The 26582-nt window shown below is 40.9% G+C and overlaps 1 protein-coding gene across 10 annotated transcripts in view; it reads right to left on the bottom strand.

The window, feature by feature from the left end:
• Positions 1 to 26582, bottom strand: part of CDC14A (cell division cycle 14A) — a 189698-nt gene that overhangs the window by 135064 nt on the left and 28052 nt on the right. For 8 of the 10 annotated variants that reach the window (XM_070077983.1, XM_070077980.1, XM_070077981.1 and 5 more), the window contains 2 exons: positions 22725 to 22800; positions 9417 to 9509 (listed from right to left, as the gene is read on the bottom strand). In XM_070077983.1, the coding sequence (XP_069934084.1) occupies positions 9417 to 9509; positions 22725 to 22800 (169 nt within the window). Of the gene's footprint in view, positions 1 to 9416; positions 9510 to 16484; positions 16659 to 22724; positions 22801 to 26582 lie in introns of those variants that run through there. The other 2 variants (XM_070077985.1, XM_070077984.1) reach the window with 2 other exon arrangements.

Below are 26582 nucleotides of genomic sequence, written 5' to 3' on the forward strand. Positions count from 1 at the left end.
TTGCATAAATTTTGGAAAGATGACATCCAGCTTCTGTATGTGTGCTTTCTAGTAACCATCTCATTGATAAGCAAACCTGTATCTAGTACTTGAGTGATGTCTAAATGTGAACCTGCTCTGTCCAGATATTTGTATAAATTCAAATAGCAACGGCCCCAACTCAGTAAATACCAGGTAAAGCCCAAGTAGAGATGTACAGGACATGCTTTCATATCACACATGGCAAATACATCATAAGGCACACTCTGGAAATGCATGTATTCAGACATTGGGTGCTTATTTTCTGATTATTTTTTATAATGAATGTACGCAGGTAAAACTTTTGAAAATTCAATTCTGTTTAAACATTTCTAGAGAGCAAGCATTTAGCCTAGCAGTTAAGGTGCCTTTGACCCATATCAGAGTTCCTAAATTCAATACCCACTCTGGCTCCTGGTTCCAGCTCCCTGCAAACCCTGGGAGGCAGCAGTAATGGTTCAAGTAATTGGGTTCCTTCCACCCACATGGGAGACATGGCATGAGTTCCTGGCTCCTGACTCCTGGCTCCTGCCCAGCCCAGATCCAGCTATTACAGGCATTTAGGGAGTGAACCAGTGAGTGGTGGGAGCTCTATCATATCTCTCTGTGTGTCCTTCTGCTTCTCAAATAATTTTTTAAATTTTTTCTAATACTCTTAAGCATTTGAATTATTTCTTACTGAAGATAATCCTAAAATTTGCAAGAACAGCTGTTTAAAAATTATCTACATTAGTACCCATGTTTATGCATAAATAAAAAACAAAGTTGGCACTAAAATTAAGACAATCATGCATAATATTAATCTTAAAAGTCTGCATTTGGTATAAAGCCTATTTCAGTTCTATATAAAACACCTTATTTCAATCAGTAACTTTAAAAAAACTAATGCCTCAAAATACAGTGATTCTTGCTATTATTTTTACAATTCATTTTGACTTCATAATTTATCTTTAAGCATTCTAGCTTTTAAATGATTCCATCCAATCTCTTCTGTGCATGGCAAAGGGGCCCGAGGACTTGGACCATCTTTTGCTGCTTTCTCAGGCACTGTGGTAGGGAGTTGTTATTGCAAATGCAGCAGCCAGGACTTGAACTGGCACTCATATGGGATGCCAGCATTCCAGGTGGTGGCTTAACCCACTGTACCACTACCCCAGCCGCAACAAATAAACTTTTTAAAAGCATATGTCATTCTGAGGCTACTAGCAAGATTCAGCAATGTGTGAGTAAATCATTGTAAGCACATGCACACTAAATATAAGAACACTAAGTATATAGTACTAAAAGTGTGCGTGTGTGTTGTATGTGTGTGTGTGTAGCTGTGTTATATGTACATAAATTTGAGAGTTCATTTACAGTACTGAGGAAGTACGTTATCACTATGCCAAAAAGAGAAAAGAAACAAAAAAGGTGAAAAGACTTATGCAATGTAATTTGAGACACCTCCCACAAATGTAAAGCAAACAGCTAATTTTACTAGCCCACAGCTAAACGAAACACACAAGGACAGTTGACTAAGAAACGACCTTGCTCTATGCACAAGAGCAACAACCCCCAATCTCAAAGTGCTTGAAACTGAAAATGTTATATGATGAGAGGGAGACTGGCCTGCTTCAAAGCCATCAAAAATATAATTGTGCAAGAAGAGGCTGTCTGGCCCATTTATAGGGAGTATCACAAAAGGGTTCTTGCCCATCAAACTATAAAAGGAAGGAACTGCAACAGGAAACTGCCCTGCCCCAGTCATGTGCTTCCCCTCCCTTCCTCTCCAAACTCACCAAGAAGCCACTGTGAAGGGGGACAGAACGAAAGTGGCTGACATCCGTTACATTGCTGCTTTAACAAATTTTATAAAGTAAATGCCTGTATTCTCTTACACCAATATTCTTTTTGAGCATTTTATCTTTATTTTAAATGACACTTGTTTATCATTTTTTAATGACAAACCAGTTCTGATATCACAATGTTTGGTGACTTGTGAGTTAGAGAATAAAGAAACTAACATGTCTGGTCCAAATAATAAAAACTAGAACAAATTCACAGTTAGTTAGCCAATGATGTTTCTATCCAATGATACAAACACACACTAACCACTTTTAGATGATAGTGTTCTGAATGTAATTCCCAAATATTCAGCAGATAACCCGGTGCTGAGTACCTCCGTTAGCAGTATTGGCAACCAGCCATCTTTGTATGCAGGTGTACAGAAGTGCTTACTAATACAGCACTGTGAGCCATAGAGCTCAAGGCCCACACACTTCCTAACAGAAGCTCAGACTCAGGGCGTGACTTCTAGTGATCCGCACCTATTAATAAAAAGCGGCAGGGAAGTGGCTTCACTTTTTTTTTTTTTAAAGAAAGACACAGAAGCCACTTTTCAACTCTTAAATGGTCCAAATACAGGAAACACATTTAAAATCATGAGACATTTAAAAAGTTAGGAAACCTAGAAATGAAACTACTAGAACAATAAGTTACATTATAATAAAGAAAAAATAATTAGTTAAACAATGAAGTAGCACTTTTCACCATTTAAATATCTAAAACAAGGAGCACATATTTGACTACATATCTCACAAATGAGAAATTAATTTGATTATCCTGTAAAATGTAAATAACATGGGGGGGGGGGAGCTCACACACACACCTTCCAGTGATTTATGCTAAGCAGTATTCAGATTAACAACCATCTGAGGGGTTATTGAGCCACAAAAGGATTTAAGTATAAATGGGGTAGACAGGAGGGAAGATAAGCAGAAAAGGAGGGGGAAGATCTTAGGGGAGGGGGAGCCTAAAGCTTTAAACACAGAAATGGGGAATAGGAAGTAGGAGATTGGCTCAGAAAACTTTTTGGAAAGCTACACAGCTTCAACAGCCAGAGCTACCAGGCACTCCTACAGTGCTTACATGCCAGATACTGCACTCCGCACCAGTGACACCTGTATATGTGTATGACCTCTTTCAGTCCTCATCACAACTTAGTAAGGTGGACTATTATTACCCGTTTCAAAGATGAGAAACACAGTAGTGTGGATAAGTGAAACTACTTGCTCAAGACTTGTAATTTACAATGGATTCAAAGCCAAGCCTCTGGCTATGCTAAAGTCTCAACTACTGGAGAATGGCTTCTTTGCAATTAGTAGCAGACTTAGCTTTCAAATATATCTATCTAGGCCTTAAGTGTAGTCTACAAGACAAAGAACAGACATTTATGTGGTTAGAAAGTCTACAAATCTCAGCCTTGTCATGCCCTATTCAGACATGACATCTGATTCAGGATAGTCCCGATTAGCACACAATGCAGACCTCTCATTTAGCAAGGACTTAACAAGCAGGTTAATGAAAACACAATGTGATTGCCTCCTCTGTTTACATATCCTCCATACATCTGGGGTTGGGGGAGGGGGGGGAATCTTACTTCTTTAATAACTCTGAACTCAATGTTCTAAGCCAAACAATCACACTAATTTTAACTTCTCATATATATTCTTTTACAACTCTTGAATCATCAAGGCCTAATCTGTATTCTCCTTGACCTCCTTGCTATATAAGCAAGTAAACTGAAAATAGTACATTAACACTGGTACTTGCGAGGACTTAGTCTTTAGCCACATGGTAAGAACCTAATTCATACTTCTAATTTTTTAATGATGATCTAAACATTATAATTAAAATTGTACTTAGCATTACTCAGGAAGGGACAAAGTTGACTTTTTAAAAACTGAGCCCTCCATCTCAAGGAACACCATGTCACAGCTTAGGGATAGCAGATGTCCTTCACCTGGAGGGACTTCCCTGCTAGGGGTATAAGTCATCCATTAAATGTCATTGTGATCTCCTGAAGCCACCATATTCCAGCCAGCTTGGCTTTAAGGTCACTCTGAGGGGACTCCCTTCCCTGTGGATTCCCTACTGCACAGTTCTATGAGATACAAAGTACACAAACTCTCCCCCACTTAGAGACAGGGGAAGAGGCCACAAATGCTCCAGTGACATACTTGAAATTATCATAGAAAAGAGAAACCACAAGCACAGCCATGACTTGGTGCACACATCATGTTCACCACAAAATGTTACACTCAAAAGAGCAAAGCATGGCAATGCTTACAGCACAGAACGAAAGCACTTAACACCATTGAACTGCACACTTAGAAATGGCCAAGGCAGTAAATTTTATACTATGTGTATTTTACCACAATAAAAAAATGAGAAAACAAGAAATTAGTTTTAAAAAGCAAGGTAGTGATGTGATTTTGCATACCAGACACCACCCTTGGTCAATGATTATTGCTTTGAGTCTGCAACGTTAAAGACCACAGTTACAAGTATTCTGGTAACAAGAAGACAGCACTTCACACTTCATGTCCAACATGATCATTTTGAGAACAAATTTCATATTCTGTCATCATGTTATTCACTCATTGACAGATATTCATGAAACATCTACCAGGTGCCAGCCAGGCACAGTTCTTAGCTGATGCTAGGTATTCAAAAACTGAAATAGTCCCACACCAATTGATAAACAACTGCTGCCCCCAGGGCCCCTCCCTACTCCATACTGGCTACCCTAGTCTCACCCTTGGGACCCCTCCCATACCCCACCCAGGACTTCCTCCTGATTCAGCACAGCAGGAAGCCTCTAGGACTCTGCCACAACTTTGCAGTCAGCTTCCAACTTAACTAGGGAAGGCGTGGGCCTCACCCCTTGTTAAGTATTTCATCAACCTCCAGACACAGCAATAAACAAAGCAGACAAGGTTCCTACCTTCTAGTCTGGGGAACAGATAATAATACCCAGCCAGAGTAATTTCAAATAGTACAGTGTAGTAAAGAAAATAAAACAGAGCAGACGTTTGGCCCAGCTGTCAAGCAGCTGGTTGGGACACCACAGCCCATATTAGAGTGCCTCCATTCATTTCAGTTCCCACCTTCAGCCTCTGATTCCAGCCTCCTGCTAATCAGACCCTGGGAGGCAGCCCTGATGACTCAACTAATTGGACTCTTGCCACCCATATGGGAGACCTGGATCAAGTTCTCAGCTCTCAACTTCGGCCCAGCCCAGTTTCTGCCATTGCAGGCCTCTGAGAAATGAACTAGTAGATGGGAGTTTTCTCTTGGCTCTCATTCCCTATCACAAATGAAAATAATAATAATAGTAGTAATACTAAATAAAACAACAGAGGACTAGCAAGTGGCTGAGGTGCTAGTGGCAGGGTAGGATTTGAGAGAAAGCCCCTCTAACAAGGAAACATTAGAAGGAATCGGTATACACAGTTCTGATGGAAGAAAATTCCAAACAGAACAGAAATATCAAAGATATTTATCTGTAATTTTCTGTAATTATCTGTAATTTTCACAGAAGGCCTGCATGGTAGGAGTAGCTTGAGCAAGGAGATCATAAAGGCAGATGGGGCCAAATCAGAAAGGATTTTTTTGTTTTTGAGAGGCAGGGAGCCGGCGCCGCGGCTCACTAGGCTAATCCTCCGCCTTGCGGTGCTGGCACACTGGGTTCTAGTCCCGGTCGGGGCGCTGGATGCTGTCCCGGTTGCCCCTCTTCCAGGCCAGCTCTCTGCTGTGGCCAGGGAGTGCAGTGGAGGATGGCCCAAGTACTTGGGCCCTGCACCCCATGGGAGACCAGGAGAAGCACCTGGCTCCTGCCATCGGATCAGCATGGTGCGCCGGCCGCAGCGGCCATTGGAGGGTGAACCAACGGCAAAGGAAGACCTTTCTCTCTGTCTCTCTCTCTCTCACTGTCCACTCTGCCTGTCAAAAAAAAAAAAAAAAAAAAAAAAAAGAGAGAGAGAGAGAGAGGCAGGGAGAGAAAGACAGACAGACAGAACTCCCAATTGCTAGTTCACTCTCCAGATGCCCACGATGGCCAGGACTGGGTCAAGCCAAAGAAGAGAGCTGGGAACACCATCCAGGTCTCCCACGTGGGTAGCAGAGACCTAACCAAAAGCGGAACCTATTCTATCCTATCCTATCCTATCCTAACCTATCCAAGAGTAGAACCCAGGTACTCTAATGTGGGATGCCAGAATCTGATCCAGTGTCTTAAGTGCTAGACCTGGCATCTGCCCAGAAAGAATCCTAACAGTACTGGTAAGGATGATGAATTTAATGCTAACAACAGTGAGCAATCAGTAGACAGCTGTGAAACAGGGAAATAACATGTTCTAGCTTATAGTCTTGAAAGATTACCCTAATGACAGGAAAGCAAGCATAGATAAAGGAAACAAGGTGTGAGGCAGGGGTAACAATCCAGACTAGCAACAACCCTTCAGCGGGCTGGACGACAGCCGTGGAGAGGAAAAGAGGTATCCCAATTCAACGTGTTGTGAAAGTAGAGCTGACTGAACTCACGAGTGAGTGTAACATGGGAAGGGATAACAAGAGAATCAAAATGACTGCCATCTTTCAGTTTAGTGAGTCACTGATGGTAGTTCATTTACGGAAAAAGGGACAACTGGGCAAATAAATCAGTTTGAGAAGAGGAATAAAGAGCTCTGTTTCACCACAAAACATGTGAGATAACATTCAGATACATAACACAGAGCCATAAAACACACACTTGCCTAACCATGAAGTAGACAAGGGAACTCTGGAATTATGCACATTTTACCAAAAACTAAGAGTCAGAAGAAAAGGTTTGTCTTATTGTAAAATATTTAGGAGTCAATTCCCCTTGAAAGGGCACAGATTCCAAATTTAAAATGAGGAACACAGGGACAGGTGCTGTGGCACAGTGCGTTAAGCCACCATCTGCAGTGCCAGCATCCTCTTTGGGCACCTATTCAGGTCCTGGCTGTTCCACTTCCGATCCAGCTCTCTGCTAGTGTACCTGGGAAAGCAGCAGAGGATAGCCCAAGTCTTTGGGCCTCTTCACTCACATGGGAGACCCAGAAGCTCCTGGCTCCTGGCTTCAGCCTGGCCATTGCAGCCATTTGAGAAGTGAACCAGCAGATGGAAGATGATCTCTCTTTCTCTCTGTGTGTGTCTCTAACTCTGCCTCTCAAATAAATAAATAAATCTTAAAAAAAAAAAATGAGGAACACCTTCAAGGTTAAGGACTTCTCGTTGATAAAACACACTCACCTCGTGTGTCCCAAGTAGCCAATGTGGCTGTTCCAACAGTCCTTTGTAGCCAAAGAATCCCCCCCAAGACTGGAAGTTATCCAACCACAAAATCTAACACCTATGAAATCTGAGATGGGTGTATAATGCACATTATTGACAATCTCCTTACAAGATTTGTGTCAACAATTAAATGCAAATATACAACAAAAACTATAAAATTTTCTTGAAGGGAAAACTACAATTCATAGTTTCTTTTTTCTTAAATTTTTTATTTACTTCATTTATTTTATTTGAAAGGCAGAGAAAGAGATCTTCTTCCACTGGTTCATTCCCCCAAATGCCTGCAACAGCAAGCGCTGGACCAGGCCAGGAACTCAATCCAGGATTTTCACGTGGGTGACTGGGACTCAGCTACTTGAGCCATCATCCGCTGCCTCCCAGGGTGCACATTAACTGGAAGCTGGATCAGAGGTGGAGGAGCCAGAACTTGAACCAAGCACCCCAATACAGAAATTTCTACATCAAATGTCTGCCCCTAGTTTTATTTTGATTAAGAGTTTATGTCAAAAAGCTCTCTTAGGGGATGTGGGAGTGCAGGCATTGTGGTAGAGCCAATTAGATCACTACTGGAGCCACCCTCCTCCCATACTGGAGAACCAACTCAAGTCCCAGCTACTCCACTTCCAACCCACCTGCCATTCATATGGGAGACCCAGATGGATTCATGGCTCCTGACTTCATCCTGGTCCAGCCATGGCATTGTGGGCATTCGAAGAGTAAACCAGTGGATGAAAGTCTGGTCCCTCTCTCTCTCTCTCTCTGTCTCTCTCTCTCTCACTCTCATTCTCCTTCTTACAAGCAAATATAAATAAACAAACATTTTTGAAAGCACTCTGAGACAGCACATTTCTAAAATTAAAATAGAAAATCAGTTGGGAAATGACCCGGACAAGACTGCAATCACTTTACACCATGGCTCAGGACTGTAAGAATCACAGAAGACAGGCTCAGGCTTCCTCAGCACCTCCTCCACCACACCAAGCCTGCTTCAACTCCCTTTCGTTGCCAGAAAGTGATGGAAAAGTTCTGCATCAAAACATGTATTTTATCTCAGTGTTTTATCCATGCATCTATTGTAACTAAACTCCCTTCCAAAATTCTGGAGGTACTCTATCAAAGTGAAGGACCACACTCAACAAAACAGGAAGGATGAGTGATAACAAGGAAAAGAGAAGGGAGCGAGGGAGGGACAGAGAGGGAAAGACATGTGGGGAGCAGCAGGCAGATGACCCTTCTCTGATGGCAATCCCTTGTGACAAAGGATCCACAAATAAGCTCACAAAGCAGCACAAAACCCCGTAGGAAACACACGCTTGTTCCCATGACTTGATTTCAGATAAGTATATTTTAATCTGAGTAATTCACATGTGTAATTCACATGGACATTTTAGTGCTTACAGAGAACAAAATTTCTAATTAAAATTATTTTTGAAAATCTTTCCTAATAATTAGGGAAGCCGTAATACATGCAAGGTTTATACTGCAACCACACCTATAGATGAACAGAATATTCATCATTATCATCACCCCTCCCTGTGCAATCTAAGATTTCATCGTCTCCCAAAAAAAGAAACACCTCAACGGTGTTTATAAATCTTCCACAATATTATATTTCTTTTTTTTTTTGGACAGGCAGAGTGGACAGTGAGAGAGAGAGACAGAGAGAGAAAGGTCTTCCTTTTGCTGTTGGTTCACCCTCCAATGGCCGCCGTGGCCGGCGCACCGCACTGATCCGATGGCAGGAGCCAGGTGCTTTTCCTGGTCTCCCATGGGGTGCAGGGCCCAAGCACTTGGGCCATCCTCCACTGCACTCCCGGGCCACAGCAGAGAGCTGGCCTGGAAGGGGGGGCAACCAGGACAGAATCCGGCGCCCAGACCGGGACTAGAACCCGGTGTGCCAGCGCCACTAGGTGGAGGATTAGCCTATTGAGCTGCGGCGCCGGCTCACAATATTATATTTCATATGCAGATATACACATATGAAATATTTTTCCTGGCAATGTCTTTGTGAAGAATTCTTTTTATTAAAATACCTACACAACTGTGGAGTCCAATTTAACACTGCAGTTGCTTGATTATTTCACTCACTACTAAAAAATTAAATCTACAGAGTAAACACCCTACTAATGCCAGTCATTCCAGATCAACCCCCATACTGCTATGACTCACAGTTCCTCTGGGAAAGTGGCTTGGATTCTATCTGCCATTGTTAGCACTCCACTGGTCTGATTATAAAAAATAGCCATGAAGACAGTACTTACCGCATAAGCACCTATCAAAAATGCTGCATTTGCTCTTTTCCGTTGGTCAAAACAGGTATAATGCACTATTTTCTTTCTTGATAAACTGTATGACTGCAAAGAAGGGATAAAAAAAGAGTTAGTGTAACCCTAGAGACAATGTTCAAATATACAGATGATAACCATCATCTCAACTTTCAACATACGTCACAATTTGTAAAATTTCACAGCTTTCAACTTCAATGTCAATGACATTTGGACATGAGCATTTGAGGGACTGGGAAGCTTTGACAGCCCATCATGATAATCAGAATTAAAAATATAACAGGTTTTTCTCCAAAAAGGAGATTGATACAGTGACATAGAATTAAATTAATGGCATCTGTTTTAATAGGAACCATGTTTGATTATTTCTTCTTCTTTCTCATATATTATGCATTCACTTTTTTTCACTCCCTACATGTCACTCCAACTCACAGAAAGTTATCTACACTTTTCATACTATACGGTGTGTTCTTAAGTGTGTCAACCAATTCGTTGTCATCTCTAGATGTTTTCATCTTTATAAACCAATATTAATATTTTCTTTCTATGGTGTTCTTTAATAACCTCCTTTTAATTATATGAAATGGTTAATGGAAAAAGATGAGCCATCTATTAGTAACCATCTATTAGTAAATCCATCAATTCAGTTATTAAGCACCTGCTCCATGCCAGGCAATATGCTGCATGCTCAAGTATTTGAATCCAAATAAACAACATGGTATGTAGCACACATGCTAAATGTAAAAAGAAGTGACAAATAAGAACATCTACTAAAATGCAACCAAATGATTAATAAAAAAATCAAATAAACACAAAGCAGTAAGAACATCAATGCAACTCAATAAATTCTCAATTTCCTCATATTTCAAAACAGTTCTTGTACTTTGACAATACAAAACACAGACACATAAGCACATTTTCATATTTCCTATCAATTCATATTAACTAAAGAGCAGCTTTTTATACCTTATACATTGACCAGAGAATGTGTAACAGAGAATTCCGGCTTAGAATCCCTTTAAAAGTGTAAAAACAGCTCAAGTGTTTCTTTACCAGGCTGTTGTCTCCAGGCAAAGAAACCCTCTCAACTCTGAAGTTCGTTCTAGGAGGAAACTACAACAGTCTGGCTGCAGCACAAAACCACAGACACCATAGTCCCAGGCATGCCAGCAATGAGCCAGAAAACCCCTCTTCACCCCAGCCAGGCATTGCTTTGCTAACCAAGAATTTCATGTTCTGACATTGCAGTGCCTTTTTCGCTGGACTTTTGAAAATTACTGTTTGGCTCAAAGACATGTCTCTTCTTGCCAATGCCTTTATATTTTGAAAGGCTTATGAAAAGACACCTATGAGATAGACGGGAAATATTTTATCTGGGTCAGTCGAGTTAATAAACCCAAGTTATGGGCTGGCCCTGTGGTGTAGTAGGTTAAGCATCTGCCTGAGGTGCCAGCATCCCATATGGACACTGGTTCAAGTCCCAGCTGCTCCACTTCCCATCCAGCTTCCTGCTAATGGCCTGGGAAAGCAGCAGAAGATGGTCCAAGTGGTTGGGCCCCTGCACCCACGTGGGCCCCTGTACCCACATAGGAGACTCAGATGAAGGTCCTGGCTCCCAGCTTCAGATGGGCTCAGCTCTGGCCACTTTGGCCATTTGAGGAGAGTGAACCAGCAGAAGGAAGACCTCTCTGTAACTATGCCTCTCTCAAGTAAATAAATAGATCTTTAAAAAATAAACTCAAGTTACAGCTAGAGATTTCAAAGTCACTACAAGCTGCTGATACCTGTCTTCTCCTTGCTTTTTCAATTTGAAACTGACTGCCGAGACACGTCTTTTTTTCTGTTTATTTTATTTTACCATGGATTGGTTGATTTCACCACTTAGTGTTCTCCATCAGTAAGGTGTGTTTCATTTAACAAAAGGCGATCAGAAGCTCCTCTGAACTAAGCATGTCCAGTCATCTGCATCTCAAATACCTAAAGACTTCCTGACATAGGCGAGGCTCTCCATAAACACAAGTCAGACTGGGCACAAGGACTCAACAGTATTCTGGCTCCCAGCCCCTCTCTGTACATTTCATTATGCCAGTGATCCATCGTGAAGTTTAGCTTGTCTGTTCTGATGCTCTCCTCTGCTAAGAACGTAGTTTTAGAACAAGCTCTTGCTATCACTTAATAATGTGGAACTGTGTTTATTTTATAAACCTACTCGCCACAAGGGACAACGTATATTGCTGTTCTTTCATCGCTGACAGTCATTTTCTGCTTTCTTTTCAGAATTTGTTTTGTGCTTATATTCTTTGCTTTCTCTCTCGCTCACTCTAAAGCACATGGAATTCAGAGACCATCTGGAACAGGAACCGCCAGGGGAGGGCAAAGTTCTCAGGGAGGCCTTCTTTTTCTTCCATACCCATAAATATGTTTAAGTAAATAGAACACAGATTACAATTTTAAGGACCTTAGAAGACTATTTTAAGCTTTACAAGCTTTCAGAAATCACGGCAGCCAACAAATGGTCTTCACAAAATCTGCCTAGAAATTTAAACTACCATAAAATATTTCCCACCAGAAGCTGCCCACAGGAAGCAAACATAACACTTTTTTTAAGAGAGCTTTCTGCCTGGCTTTAAGAAAAACAGTTAAAGTTCCGAGCATTTGCCTCACATAGATGTTTCTAAAATTCTGTTTTCTCAGTTAACTTGCAAAAGTACCACAGCCAAATGATCTGCTTTGCAAGGCTTGGCGGTATCTTCCCAGTCAGATCACCAAGATTTGGGCTATTGCTCGAGGAATCAAAACGAACTCCAAGTGAATGGTGACAGAGAAAAAATCTTACATGCCACAGGCCATGTCCTAATTTGTCTCCTGCAACAACCAGCCTCCCTGTTATGAGCCATTCTGCCCCACAGTTTGACACCAGTGATGCTGCTCAAAAGAGCAGAGTTCTGGCACCAGAGTGAACATTTTCAAAGAAAACAAAACAAAATGATCTGTGTCAGTTGTTTGCTGATGTTTTACAGGGTTGAGCTAATATACAAAACTCTTTCATTTTTTTTCCTTTTTATTAAAAAAATTTTCTTATTTGATAGGCAAAGAGATCGAAAGAGACAGAGAGCTCCATTGGTTCACTTGACAGATGTCTCGATCACTAGGCCAAATGACCATCCCCATTTCTTCCTTTTAAATATTAACTAGCCCCTTCCTTTAAAAAAATAAACTACCTTTACATAATCAAAGTACCCTAAAAAAAACAACACTATCCTGTGGAGATATTAGTGACATTAGTACCTGTAAAGGAACATTAACTCATCCTTCAAAATCTTTCATAGGGAGTTGATGTCGGCATCCCATTGGGTGCTGGTTTGAAGACCAGCGGCTCCACTTCCGACCCAGCTTCCTGCTGATGACCTGAGAAAAGCAGTGGAGGATGACCCAAGTGCTTGGGCCCCTGCCACCCACATGGGAGACACATAAGAAGCTCCTGGCTCCTAGCTCCTGGCTCTGGCTTTGTCCTGGCCTAGTCCCGGCCATTGCAGCCATCTGGCATCTGGGGAATGAACCAGTAGATGGAATATCTCTCTCTAAATCTCTCTCTTAATCACTCTCTCTAGCTCCAACTTTCAAATAAATCAATCAATCTTTAAAAAAAAAAGATTATTCATGGAAGAAATACACCATCCAGGAAAAGAAAGGCATAATTTGGAGGCCATCATTGGGTGCTGAAGGCTAAGCTGCCACCTGCCACCCCAGTATCCCATATCAGAGCACAAGTTCAAGTACTGGCTACTCTGCTTCCAGCCCAAATCCCTGCTAACGTGCCTGAGAAAGCAGAAGATGGTCCAAGTGCTTGGCCTCCTGCCACCCATGTGGGGGATCTTGCTGGAGTTCCAGGCTCCTGGCTTCAGCCTGGATCAGCCCCAGTTGTTGCAGCCATTTGGGGAATGAACCAGCAAATGGAAGAACTCTCTCTTTTTTTTCTCTCTCCATCTCTCTCTCCCTCTGTCACTCTGGTTTGAAATAAATAAAAAATAAATCTTTTAAAAAATTGAAGAACCCACAGAAAGAAATGAAAAACACTGAAAAAGATAAATATGTAGACAAACATAAAATAAAGGTATAATTTGGAGACAGCAGGACTCGACTCAATTAACAAGCCCATGAGATGCTTCTTCGAGATTCTGCCCTAATGCCAAGTGAACATCATGCCTCTAAACTGGACAGCTGCCTCCTTGTCACAGGCTCCATTCCTCTGCAGGGTGCTATGTTAACCCACGCCTTCAAGGAGAAATCTGCAAAGTTATGCCATAAACACTGGCTTTCAGTGAGCTTCCCAGTCTGTTATGGATTCTTTCTGCTTTACCTGAGAAGCTCAGAGGACAAAAACACCGTGTACAGCAGCAACGTCGAGTTAGAAATTGGCCACACCAAAAGAATACAGCCTTAAATATAAAGAAGGTGTCACAGAAGGAATGCTAGCCTGCTCTGCAGTGACGCTACCCTTGACCCATAACAAATCAGATTCTGCAACCACTATCCACTCTATATTTTAGATTTCCATCTAGAAACGGAGGCAGTGGACGCAAACAATCTTCTACAACAACAGCAAGAGCTAACAGTTATTGGTAACTTGCTACACTCCATCATTATCCAAAGCAACAGGAACAATGCCAGAGGGAGCTGATTTAACCAGTCTCTCAAACCAGAGTCTGAAACCTGACAAGCACTCTCTGCTTTATCACAAGGACACAGCCGGGGCCAGAGAGGGCCTGCAGTGAGCATTTACACAGTCAGTGTGGGAGGCAGGAGAAACCCAGGGCTCTCTCCCTAAACTTGACAATTGATGGAAATCTTACCTAGCTTTATGGTTCAGAATTTCAATAATTCCCAGGTTGAAATGGTCAATAGGACTAAAATTTTTCAGAAATCAGAAACAAACTAAATCTAAAGTATATTATTGCATAATAGTTCATCTTCTCAAGAGACTGGTTCAGAGCCACTGGGAAGGCAGATTAAAACAGATTCTTGGGCCCTGGTGCTTCAGTGGGGCAGGACCACCAGGCTTCTCAGTGGTGCTGACACTGGCGGTCCAGAGACTGTACCCTGAATTACACTGCTCTGAGACATTGTTGAACTTTGGAAGGGAGCTGTATAAAACAAAGAATTTCAAATTCTCTTTACAAGAAACTCCAAATCATGCTGTATACCTTTTAAAAGCATATTTTTTAAAATTGCTCTATGTCCCACAGAAAACTTTATTACAATTTGTAAATTTATGCATTGTAGGTGGTACCGTCTCAGGGACGAGTTCATTTAATGATCCCATAATTAAGATGCCTTACATGGCCCTTTTCCAGAAGTTCCAAATTTAAATGCTCTCAGAGGCCACGAACCTGAAGTGGGCCAGTTGGCAAACTAGAAAAGCACTCCCAAATCGAAGCACACCTAGCTCCAACCTGTTGCTCCTTGCAGGAATCTGGACCGAGAACTGTACAATATTGCAATATGTAAAGGAAGGCAAACATCTAGAATTTTGTGGAAATTTTTATAAAGTGTAGATTTCAGGGGCCGGTGTTGTAGCATAACGATTAAGCCATCGCCTGCAACTCCAACATCCTATGCGGACACTGGTTAGAGTCCTGGCTGCTCCACTTCCGATGCGGAGCCATGCTAATGAACCTGAGAAAGCAGCAGAAATGGCCCAAATCTTTGGTCCCCGACCCAGATGAAATTCCTAGCTCCGGTCTTCAGCCTGGCCCAGCCCTAGCCACTGTGGCCATTTGGAGAATGAACAGTGGATTAAAGATCTCTCTGTCTACCTCTTCCTCTCTCTCTTTGTAGCTCTGCCTTTCAAATAAATAAAATAAATCTTTTTTTAAAATTAAATAAATAAATAAACTGTAGATGTTGACTCGGAATTCAAAATTTTAATCATGTTCATGCCCAACAAAGCACGTCTGTCAACTAAATGCAACCATTAACAACCAGTTTGCTGAATCTGGGTGCCAGGATAATATGGCTGCAGAAAGGTCTAGAGGGTCTACCTGCATGAACTGAGCAGCTGTTAGGTGTCAAACACTTTACTGAGCATTGTGGCAACGGAGAGAACCCCAGTCTCCATCTTCACATGCACTCACAATTGAATTACTATTTAATGCAAAATCTTAGCCCAGATGTATTACAAGCCAAAGGGAATCACTACGTAGGGATATACTTAGTACACAAGGACCAATGAAATGATCTTAAATACAATCACAATAATCATTTCACATCAAAAATAGGAGATAAAAATGAGTTAATACTGAGTATCTCTGAATTAATATAATCAAACCCATAGAAATTCCCAGACCTGCACTGCTTACCTGAGAGTCAAAGTTTTACCATCCTTATGTAATTCTTGGTAAGTGTGTTACATATCATAGGATGTTTAATGGCACTTGTAAACCAAAGTACAATGTACTGCTAAAATAGAGCAATACAAACTAAGATGAGGGTATTGACCCCGGACAGACATTTTCTGTCTTGGAAAAGCTATGTGAAAAGTTGCATTCTAGTGGGATCAGTCCTGAAAAACAAGCCCTGGCAACTCAGAGAGAGAACAAAATGATGACATGCTACATAAATAATTATAACCCAGGCTATCCTTGGATTATGGTAACACATACAAATCATGCACTTGTTCAGCTTAAGTCAGAACACAAAAAAATCATTCCACAACAAAAGATGATACAATTAAGCTCACAGCCAAAAAAAAAGAAAAAAGAAAAAAAAAGAAGTTTAGTGGTCAGGCACAAAAATTTTAAGCAGTCTTTCAATAAAGTTGTTGTCATGCTTCAAATAAAAACATCAAGTCTTTTGGTTAGAACACTGTTTAACTCAGCTGGATGAATCTATCTGATTGAGCTCAAGGCACCCTGGATAATAAGCTCTCTAATAAGGAATAGAGCCCATGCACTCCCCTAAATGAGCAAACTCTGCCAGTGACGGTGGGCAGATGAAGCAGATCACAGCACAGGGACCATGGTGACCGAGGGATCATTCTCTTACAGGTGACTAGGCCTGCCAGAACCAGCTGCAGCAATCAGCAATCTCCATAGCAATCAGTGGTCATCTCATTGCAAAAGCGACACAATGAACAGGTCTTTCCGTGAACAGCCATGACCTCTACATGTTTACCTCCAACTTTCTCAGGAAAGGGATATTCTTGAAAATTTTCTTTGGCTGCACAAAACAAAATATGGTTAATGTTTTTAGTGAGAGTTGACAAAAGAGGTAGAATTTCCAGCGCTGTGGCATAGCAGGTAAAGCTGCTGCCTGCAGTGCCAGCATCCCACATAGACACAGGTTCGAATCCTGGCTGCTCCATTCCGATCCAGCTCTCTGCTGTGGCCTGGGAATGCAGTGGAAGATGGCCCAGGTCCTTGGGCCCCTGCACCCACATGGGAGACCTGGAAGAAGCTCCTGGCTCCTGGATTGGCTCAGCTCCAGCTGTTGCAGCCAGTTGGGGAGTGAATGAGCGGATGGAAGACCTCTCTCTCTGCCTCTCCTTCAATCTCTGTGTAACTCTGACTTTCAAATAAATAAATAAATCTTTTTTTAAAAAAAGAGGTGGAATTGTTTCCTTATCAAGAAAAAGCGTCTCCAAATGATCCATTTTGTTTCAAAGCCATTGTTATTTCATGAATGAAATGATGTGTTTGATTAAAGCAGAAGTCAAAATTTCAGAGAAATGTTGCTCATAAAGATTGTTTGATCATGCTGATGATAAGTGGGGATTCTCCACAAAAGTGGCTCTTCTCGTGGCCTGAGGACTCCTGAAAGAACAAACGGGTCCATGTCTCGCCAAAGCCTGTCAGTGTTCACTCCCACGTGAGTTAACTCTGTGCTACAGCTCTCAGTACCTCGTAAAACGACCTGAACTATCCCTAAAACACAGCTTGCTTTTCTTCCCTCAAAGCCATGAGCCTGACACAGAAGTGCATGAGGAAATCTCAACATGGTTTGTAGTTGTGATAAGAAGGTGGTCTAATCATTTTATCAAAAGAGTTCTTGTGCACAACCACCTGCCACAGTGGCAGGCGCCTGGTGTCCAGGATAGGATTACTGCACTGATTCGTCCAGCAGCAAGACATTCCAGGAGCCCTACCATCTGCCAGGTGCTTCCAGGGCTTCAGTGCAAGCCTTCACTTCATGATGCTTACCCCTCTGCCTCTTTTATCCTGAAAAGGCTATTTGGGCCGTTTTGTAAATTTAAGATTCCATTTCTGTGTATATTCCTTTTAAAGCAGTCCTCAAGAATAGTCATTGTCCCACTGATTCACAACAGCAAGTACTTAAAAAAAATCACTGTCTTCAAAAGTGTCCCATTATTCAGGGATATCACCCCAAAAAAACCGGGGTTTTGCATTTCTCCAAGGAAAAGTGAAATCAATAATCAAAACGATTGACCATTTTAGGGAAAGTCAGTTCAATCGTATTACCTTTATAAAACTTTCAGGTCATTAAATTAGTAATTGAAAGATTTTAAAGCTAATTAGGATTGGAAAGGAAATACTCTGCTTCTGAAACTACCACTACTTTGTGTCTTATGAGTACAACCTTCTCTCTTGGAAGCCCTTATAGTAGCCCAATTTCTAAGCGTCAGCTTTGTCAAGGATGCTTTTGAGAATCTGATGAAAAGCTATGGATCCTTCACGAAGGAAAATGTAACCACACACAAAATTGTACACATTTTTTTCAAGGGCTTAGGATCACGTGAAATATCAGATTAATAATTTCTTCTTTAGATTATCAATCACTGATTACATTTTACATTTTAAAATATACAGTTTTACAAATTGTTCTCACTTCAATAAGTCTCTTTCTTGACTGGTTCCCCATCACAGTAACTATCGGCCAGAAATAGCAAATAGCAACCTAGTACTACCTGAAAACAAGTATCACGGATTTATTGGTGATGGTGGGTTTCATTTTTGGATTTTTCATCTAAGCAAATGTCTGATGGGTAATTTTCCATTCTAATAATATAATTAAAACTAAAGCTATTGGTAACAGAATGCATATAGACACAAAAAATAGCAGTAAGTCACCACCTCAAAGCAGCTACTTGAAAAAATGCTTTTGAATGGCAGATGTCCTAAACAGTACTCTGGCCTCAGAATCAACCCTTAAGGCATTCAGATCTGGCTGAAGAGCCCATGAGAGTATTTTAGGCATGGAAAGCCAAGACACTCTTGGGGGGAGAAAAAAAAAAAACCTAAATCAAAGATCTCTGCAAGTGAGATCCCAGTGGAAAGAACGGGCCATCAAAGAAGGAGGTACCTTTCTCTGGAGGGAGGAGAGAACTTCCACTTTGACTATGACCTTGTCTAAATAAGATAAGAGTCGGTGAACTCAAAAGGCTTCCATAGCCTTGGTAACTCATGACAAGAGCCTAAGGAGATTACTGAAACCATAAACAAGTGTGTCAATTTGTTAAGTCAACAACAGGAGTCACTGTGCACTTACTCCTCATGTAGGATCTCTGTCCTTAATGTGTTGTTCAATGTGAATTAATGCTATAACTAGTACTCAAACAGCATTTTACACTTTATGTTCTGTGTGGTTGCAAACTGTTGAAATCTTTACTTAATGTATACTAAATTGATCTTCTGTATATAAAGAGAATTGAAAAAGAATCTTGATGTGAATAGAATGGGAGAGGGAGCAGGAGTTGGGAGGGTTACAGGTAGGAGGGAAGTTATGGGGGGGGGGGAGTCATTGTAATCCATAAGCTATACTTTGGAAATTTATATTTACTAAATAAAAGTTAAAACAAAAGAAAGAAAAAATGCCTTTGATATATAAAAAATAGGAAATTTGTATTTGGAGTAGGATACACAGCAAAATACCACCTATCTTCATAAGCCCTGGAATAAAGGAAGAAAATAATAAAAGCCTTATTGGAAGTAATAACAACTTCCAAACTAGAAAATAAAACGTGTCTAAAAGAATTAGGCAATCACACAGGAGAAAAATTCTAAGGTGAATTTAGTGGTTCCAATAATGCCAAATTATTCAGAGAAGCTAAGGAACTCGAGGACTAAGCAAAGGCCATCAGATTCTGTGTTTAGGATGTCACTAGTGCAGTTTCAGTGGAGCAGGGAGTGCAAAAGCGAGACAGTAGAGGGTTAAGAAATCAGCGCATAGCCAAGATGGGAACATACTGAGGTCGAGTCATTCTTCTGACACCTGTAGAAGGGAGGGGATAAAAGGCGACTGCAAGTCAAGGGGATCGTGACTTGGTCAACAGAAGTTTCTGTTCATTTGGTGATTCTGTGCTGGCCACTGAGAACCCACCAAGATAATCTGGCAAGTCTCCCCATCCTGCAGAAGCTCCCATAGTCCAGCAGTAAAGACAAGTGCAAGCAGGTAAGTATCATTCATCAACAATAGAGATGGGCAGAGAGAATTATGGAGAAACAAGAGAGGCACCTTCAAGCCAGCCCAAAAGGACAGGGAGATGTTTCTTTGTGGAGTCAGAGCACAGTCTTAGGGAATAAGGAATTATCAAGCCAGAGAGAAAGTGCATTCTATTCAAATTGGGTGGGACAAGCAAATGCAAGGAATAGTAGTCCGTGTAGAGCAGGGTAAAGTGCAAGGCTGGGCAGAGCAGAGGTAAAGTGCTCCCTAGTCAAATACTGGGAATACAGCAAGGGTGGTGCTGCAAGCAAGCAAGGCAAAAGGCATGGAGGCAAGGTGCCAGGGCCTTACCAGAAAGAGTAACCATCATGGGCTGCAGGCAAGAGACATCAGCAGGTCACCCATGGACTGAGCAAACAGACGGCTAGTCTAGAGATCCCCTACAGGATGTGCAGCATGACGTGTCACAGGAAGGGCAATGCTCCTAGTAAGAGTCTGGAGTCTGCATCATGGGACCCGCACAGCCAGAGTGACAGTAACGGTCACTGCAATGGAAGAGGCAGAGGAGCCTGGAAGCCACTGTGGGACAACACAAGGTGAAGCAGTCATGACCAAGGAGAGAGTGGGCCTGAAACCAGAGGCTGGGATGACCACCAAAGATGGGAGGAGATCAGGAATGATGCAGTCAAGGGCCATAAAAGCCAGTTCTGACTTCACCTGGCAGCCTTAAGCAAGTCACATCTCTCTCCCATGCCTCCTTCTCAGCTTTGACTAAAAGGTCATGTAGATTCCAAAAATTATAGTAGATAGCTTTTCCATTTAGAAATGAGAGCTTTAAGGCTGCAAAGAGGGTATTCATAAATTTCGTGGAAGTCTTTATTGTATTTCCTAACAGAACTCACAAATGTGACAACAGTAACTTCATTTTGTTAGCATCTTAACTTTTACAAAGCTCATTTATATACATTTCTAAAATAATCCTAAGTATCACCCTGTGAGAATTCTATACAGGTTGAGCATCCCTAAACCAAAATCAAAAATGCTTCGAAATTCAAACTTTTGTGATCACTGGACATGATGCCACAAATGGAAAATTCCACACTTGACTTCATGTGACACTTCACAGTCAAAACACAGGCACACTAAAAATACTATACAAAATTACCTCCAGGCTCTGTGTATAAGGTATATATGAAAATAAATGAACTAATGTCAAGACTCAAGCCCCATTTCCAAGATCTCTCTCTAAATATAGACAAATATTCCCAATTTGAAATTGGAAACATTTTCAGCCCCTAGCATTTCAGAGAAGGGATGTTCATCCTGTAGTACCTATTTTATCATCCAAGAAATGAGTTTCCATAAGGCTGAGGCAATTGCCCTAACAGAGATTCTAGTCAGCACACTTTGCTGAGATAATGCATGCTGGATTAACATGTAGGTTTTGAAAAGTCAATCCTTCAACAAGTAACAGGGTGTCCATTAATTGTACCAAAGCTAAAAATGTCATTCCAGAGATCCAGCAGATTACCTGATGGTTGAGATGAACCGAATGGATTGTCTGGACTTCATTAAATGTTCATGATGTTAAAAGAAAGTTTCGTAATAGATCTCAGTAAAAAATAAGAGTGGGAATAAGAAAATCACTGAGCAGTTAACATGTATAAATTATGTATTATGTAGAACCAATAACATTTTACCCTATAGAAAGAATAAAATAAAATATCTGACCATTATAACTTAGTGGTTGTCCTAAAGAGCACGCTGTGTTGGCCGGCGCTGCAGCTCAGTAGGCTAACCCTCCACCTGCAACACTGACACCCCCGGGTTCTAGTCCCGGTCGGGAAGCCAGATTCTGTCCCAGTTGCTCCTCTTCCAGTCCAGCTCTCTGCTGTGGCACGGGAGTGCAATGGAGGATGGCCCAAGTGCTTGGGCCCTTCACCTGCATGGGAGACCAGGAGGAAGTACCTGGCTCCTGGCTTCGGATCGGCACAGCATGCTGGCCGTAGCAGCCATTTGGGGGGTGAACCAACGGAAGGAAGACCTTTCTCTCTGTCTCTCTCTCACTGTCTAACCCTACCTGTCAAAAAAAAAAAAAAAAAAAAAAGCATGCTGTGCTGTATTTTGCCTACCAAAATGAAATGCCTCAGATCTTAGAAGAAAAGGATAGGTAAATATTGCTTTCTAAGTGATAAAATAAGCTCACCAAAATGAGGAATATAGATGTCACTGTTCCTCATATGCTTAAAGTTTAAGAGAAAAAAAGTCACATGTCAAGATCCACATATAAGTACAGAAAGGGAAACCAATTCCTTCAAGTACAATCAAAAATGTAGGTGAATACTAAATATCTGACTCGAATTCTGTCGCATCGGGTAAAGTCAGTGCTCTATCACTCCCATTCATCAGTCTCTTTTGGCGATTAACTCTACAGAGATGACAAAAATAAAATAAAAAACACACAAACATTTCACTCCCAGAGAGACCATTGTTATATTCCAGAGTTTCAGTCATGATGAGTCCTTTCATCACCTGTAACAGTGTCCACAAACAGATTGGAAGGTTTCAGAAAAATTATCCTAGGAGGGAATTTGATAGAGACTCATAAACAATAACCTAAAAGGATTTGTGCTGTTCTTTCTTTCTTAGATTCCAATGACTTCATTCAGCTCATATTGCAATTCATCCTGAAAAATGAAAGAGGTTAACATCTCCTTTGTGGAATAATCAGGAGGATCAATTTCAACTTCCAGTGAACTAACTCACATTAATTTCCAAAGATAAAGAAGACTACCTGACAATGGTGTGTGTGCAGCAACCCCAATGAACACATTTCATGGTTCAAATATTTTAATATCAAAATATAAACATCATGGCAATACTCACTTTGAGTTTCTTGTTTAGTTTACAGCAGTATCTGTATACCATTGCCAAGTTCAGAGGTCCAAAATCTGCATAGAAACTGAGATATAAAACACAAACAAAAAATGTAATACTTTGAATCTGTTCTCTGTGTATTAATATAATATTAACATAAGAATTGTACTATAGTAATTATCATGCATTTGCTTTGACCCTGAAATCTAATGTATTAATAAATTCCTTAAAAATAAAAAAAATAAATTTTTAAATGTAGTAGTAACATCAATGTTCCTTTTTAATTTCATTAAATTTATCATCAAATTCAAATTGTATTCAGGACAAAGGTCACTGTGTAACAGATCTAATTCATAGTAGTCCAAATAACTACTGGCTTTACTCTACTAATGCCCTCCAGTTATCCTAACCAGTTTCATAAAAGGAGACTGTTGGACAGTATTGAGTTCCAACTCCTTTTATCTCACTACCAGGACATTTAAGTCAAAGTACTAAAAAGCAGGCAAGGAAAGAACTGAGATGTACGTGGCCCATATGTCCTGCTTTTATTTCTTTATCAGTTATGTAAGTCATAATGCTGTGTAATCTAGTTTCCAATTCCAATTGTTCCACTCAAATGTTGCTCTCAATTCTCAGGTATCTTAAACCCAGTGGTCTTCTCTCAGTTTTCATTCTCCTTGAATTTCTGAATCCTAAAATACACTGGCTCCTCTCCCACTCCCTAATCCCTTACATCTCCAGGATACAGTCTAAAATCTATACAACTGCCATGAATGTAACTGATTGATAACACTACAGAAAAGCATTGTCTCCACTTGAGACACAGCATCAGCCTCTTCCATCTTCAACTATCTGCTGGACCCAACATCTACAGATCCTTCTATCACTTGAAACTCAGAATATCTAAAACTCAATCCACCTTTCCTTCAAAGCAGCCTTCAAGCTGAAAAACATTTTGTGTCTCCCAGTTCCTCCAGCATGATCACCTTCACAATCACGATACAGTAACAAATAAATCTTAGATTAATTCTTATATATCATATAATTCATCCTTTTCCTTTCTGTGCCCACCGTGATGATAGAAATCCGAATCCTGTTTGTCTCACATCTGCACTGTTTAAATTCTCTCTCCCCTTCCCAACCATTCTGTATTCCACTACTAAGAACGATCTTCATAAAGTTTCACGTCCCACATATCCTCCAATCACTCAAAAATGTTCAGTCTTTCCCTCCTGCCTTCAGAATAATTTCTTGGCCCAGGAACCACAACCTTACACAACATGCCCCTACATCCCAGACTGATTTTCTCTCACATCAGGGTCCATTTGGAGTCTTTATCCCAACAAACTTGTCCATTTCTTACTCCCAAATACTCCACACATATTCTTAATCCAAGTCCTTGCTCACATGATCTTCTTGCCTAGAGTGCCCTCCTTTTCTCTTCATGCTACACTGAAGCTTCGTCAAACCCTGGTTTAAATCCTACCTTCTCATGAAGTCTGTCCAGTTACTCTTTGGGAACATTAACCACCTTTTTTCTCAAAGTTCTCAACACTCACCATTTGTGTCACTCTTGTGGCCAGGGACACATACTACCATATATATATACTACCTATTCAGGTACAATGCAAGTCTCTCTGTCAGGGACTGAGGTATGCCTTATCTACTTAGAAGAAACTCCAAGGAATGAGTCTTAATAGTGGGCTTATTAATGCTTTAAATTCAATTTAACCAAGACCACAAACTCACTAAAAACCAACCATTTCCCAAAAACATCTGTCCACAAATGACCCTCATTTTAAGGAATCATTTAATGTTTTCTACCTCCCAATTGTTATAATGAATGTGTCACTACACTACATCAACTGTGCTAATAGCCATATGCCTTAAACAATTAAAGAATACTGAACTTGTATATCCTATCCATGACAGACAAATCAATAATATTGTAGAATTTATAATATAGGTAGCATTAAAATGAACTGTTCCTGTATACAAGTTTCATGAGAAAACAGAGTTGCAAAAAAAAAGAAACCTTTGAGATTTGATATAAAAGTTCATGATTTATTTACGAAGTTCTCAGTATAGTGCTATGCCGTAAATACAAACAAAATACTTGTGAATCAAAATGCACTATACCAATGACTTAGTGACTGACCAATCTAAAACTATTCAACAAGAACCCATTCAAAAGAACCAAAATAAAGACTACAAAAATATGCCCTTGAGGCTGGCGCTGTGGCCAAGCAGGTAAAGCCACCGCCTTGCAGTGCCAGCATCCCATATGGGCACTGGTTGAAGTCCCAGCTGCTCCACTTCTGATCCAGCTCTCTGCTATGGCCTGGGAAAGCAGTAGAGGAAGGCTCAAGTCCTTGGGCCACTGCACCCATGTGGGAGACCCAGAATAAGCCCCTGGCTCCCGGCTTTGGATTGGCGCAGTTCCAGTCGTTGAGGCCAATTGAGGAGTGAACCAGTGGATAGAAGGTTGGAACACATTTCTCTCTCTCTCTTTCTCTCGCTCTCTCTTTCTCTCTATGTAACTCTGACTTTCAAATAAGTAAATCTTTAAAAAAATACCCTTAACAACATTGATTAAGGCAATCCTATTTCTAGAACAGATATTTCCTTGCCCTTATATCATCAGAAGCAATACTTTTGACTAACTTGCCTCCTTTTTTCCCTACTTGAACATGAATATTAACACAGAATTTTAAGTTTGCAACTTTTAATTATGGTTCTTTCAGCTTTTAAACCTACTTTGAATAAATTTCAGAAAGAAACAAAGAATTCATGTCATTCAATTCCAGTTTCATTAAAACTACTATAAGCCAACTTCAATCTCAAACTCAAAGCTATGCAATTTCTAACAATAAGATCGGGTTAGTCACATGTACTTTTGGAAGCAATATGGTGAACAAATGGACCTACTTCATTAAACATCAGGAAAGTAAACTGGCATATTCCAGTAACACAAGAAATCAAAAACAGACCGTATAGACCTTGTCCTTAAATTGATCTGCAGTCTCCAGCATGGTAGCCAATAGTAATGATGACTTGAATTAAATTAATTAGTTAAATAAGTTTAAAATTCAGTTTCCCTATCACTTGAAATGTATATGTGCAAAGCCACATGTGGCTACAGAACTAAAAAATGCTCTACCCTGGTGGATAATATTGATAAAGATGTAAATATCAAATAGAAACAAAAATAACTATAAAACACTAGAGAGGCAGGTGTTTGACACAGCAGCTAAGATGCTGCTGGATTGTCTGTATCCCCATATCAGAATAGCTGGGTTCAGATCCCAGCTCCACTTCCACTTCCAGCTTCCTGTTTATGAGCACCATAGGAGGCAGCAGGTGATGCCTGAAGTGCTTGGTCCCCTGCCACTCACGTGGGAGACCCAGATTGAGCTCCAGGGTCCTGGCTTAAGCCCAGGGCAGCTCCAGCTTTTTCCAGCACTTGGAGGCAAGTGTTTGGCACAGCAGCTAATACACCATTTGGTATGCCTGCGTCTCATATCAAAGTGCCTGGGTTCAAGACCTGGCTTTATTTCTTATCTAGCTTCCTGCTTCTGCACACCCTGGAAAGCAGAAGGTGATTGTGTTCCTGTCACCCATGTGTGAGATCCAGACTGAGTTCTGAGTTCCCAGCTTCAGCCTCACCACCCTCAGCTATTGCAGACATCTGGGGAGTAAACCAGCAGATAGAAATCGAGAGAGAGAGAGAGAGAGAGAGATAAATTAGATAGATCAATAGCTAGCTCTCTCTCTCTCTCTCTCTCTCTCTCTGCCTGCCAAATAGATTTTTAAATAAATACATTTTAAATGAAAAAAAAAATTTAAAAACCAGAGAAATTGCCAAGT

Source organism: Oryctolagus cuniculus, chromosome 7, assembly GCF_964237555.1.
Source record: "Oryctolagus cuniculus chromosome 7, mOryCun1.1, whole genome shotgun sequence".
NCBI classification, from domain to species: domain Eukaryota; kingdom Metazoa; phylum Chordata; class Mammalia; order Lagomorpha; family Leporidae; genus Oryctolagus; species Oryctolagus cuniculus.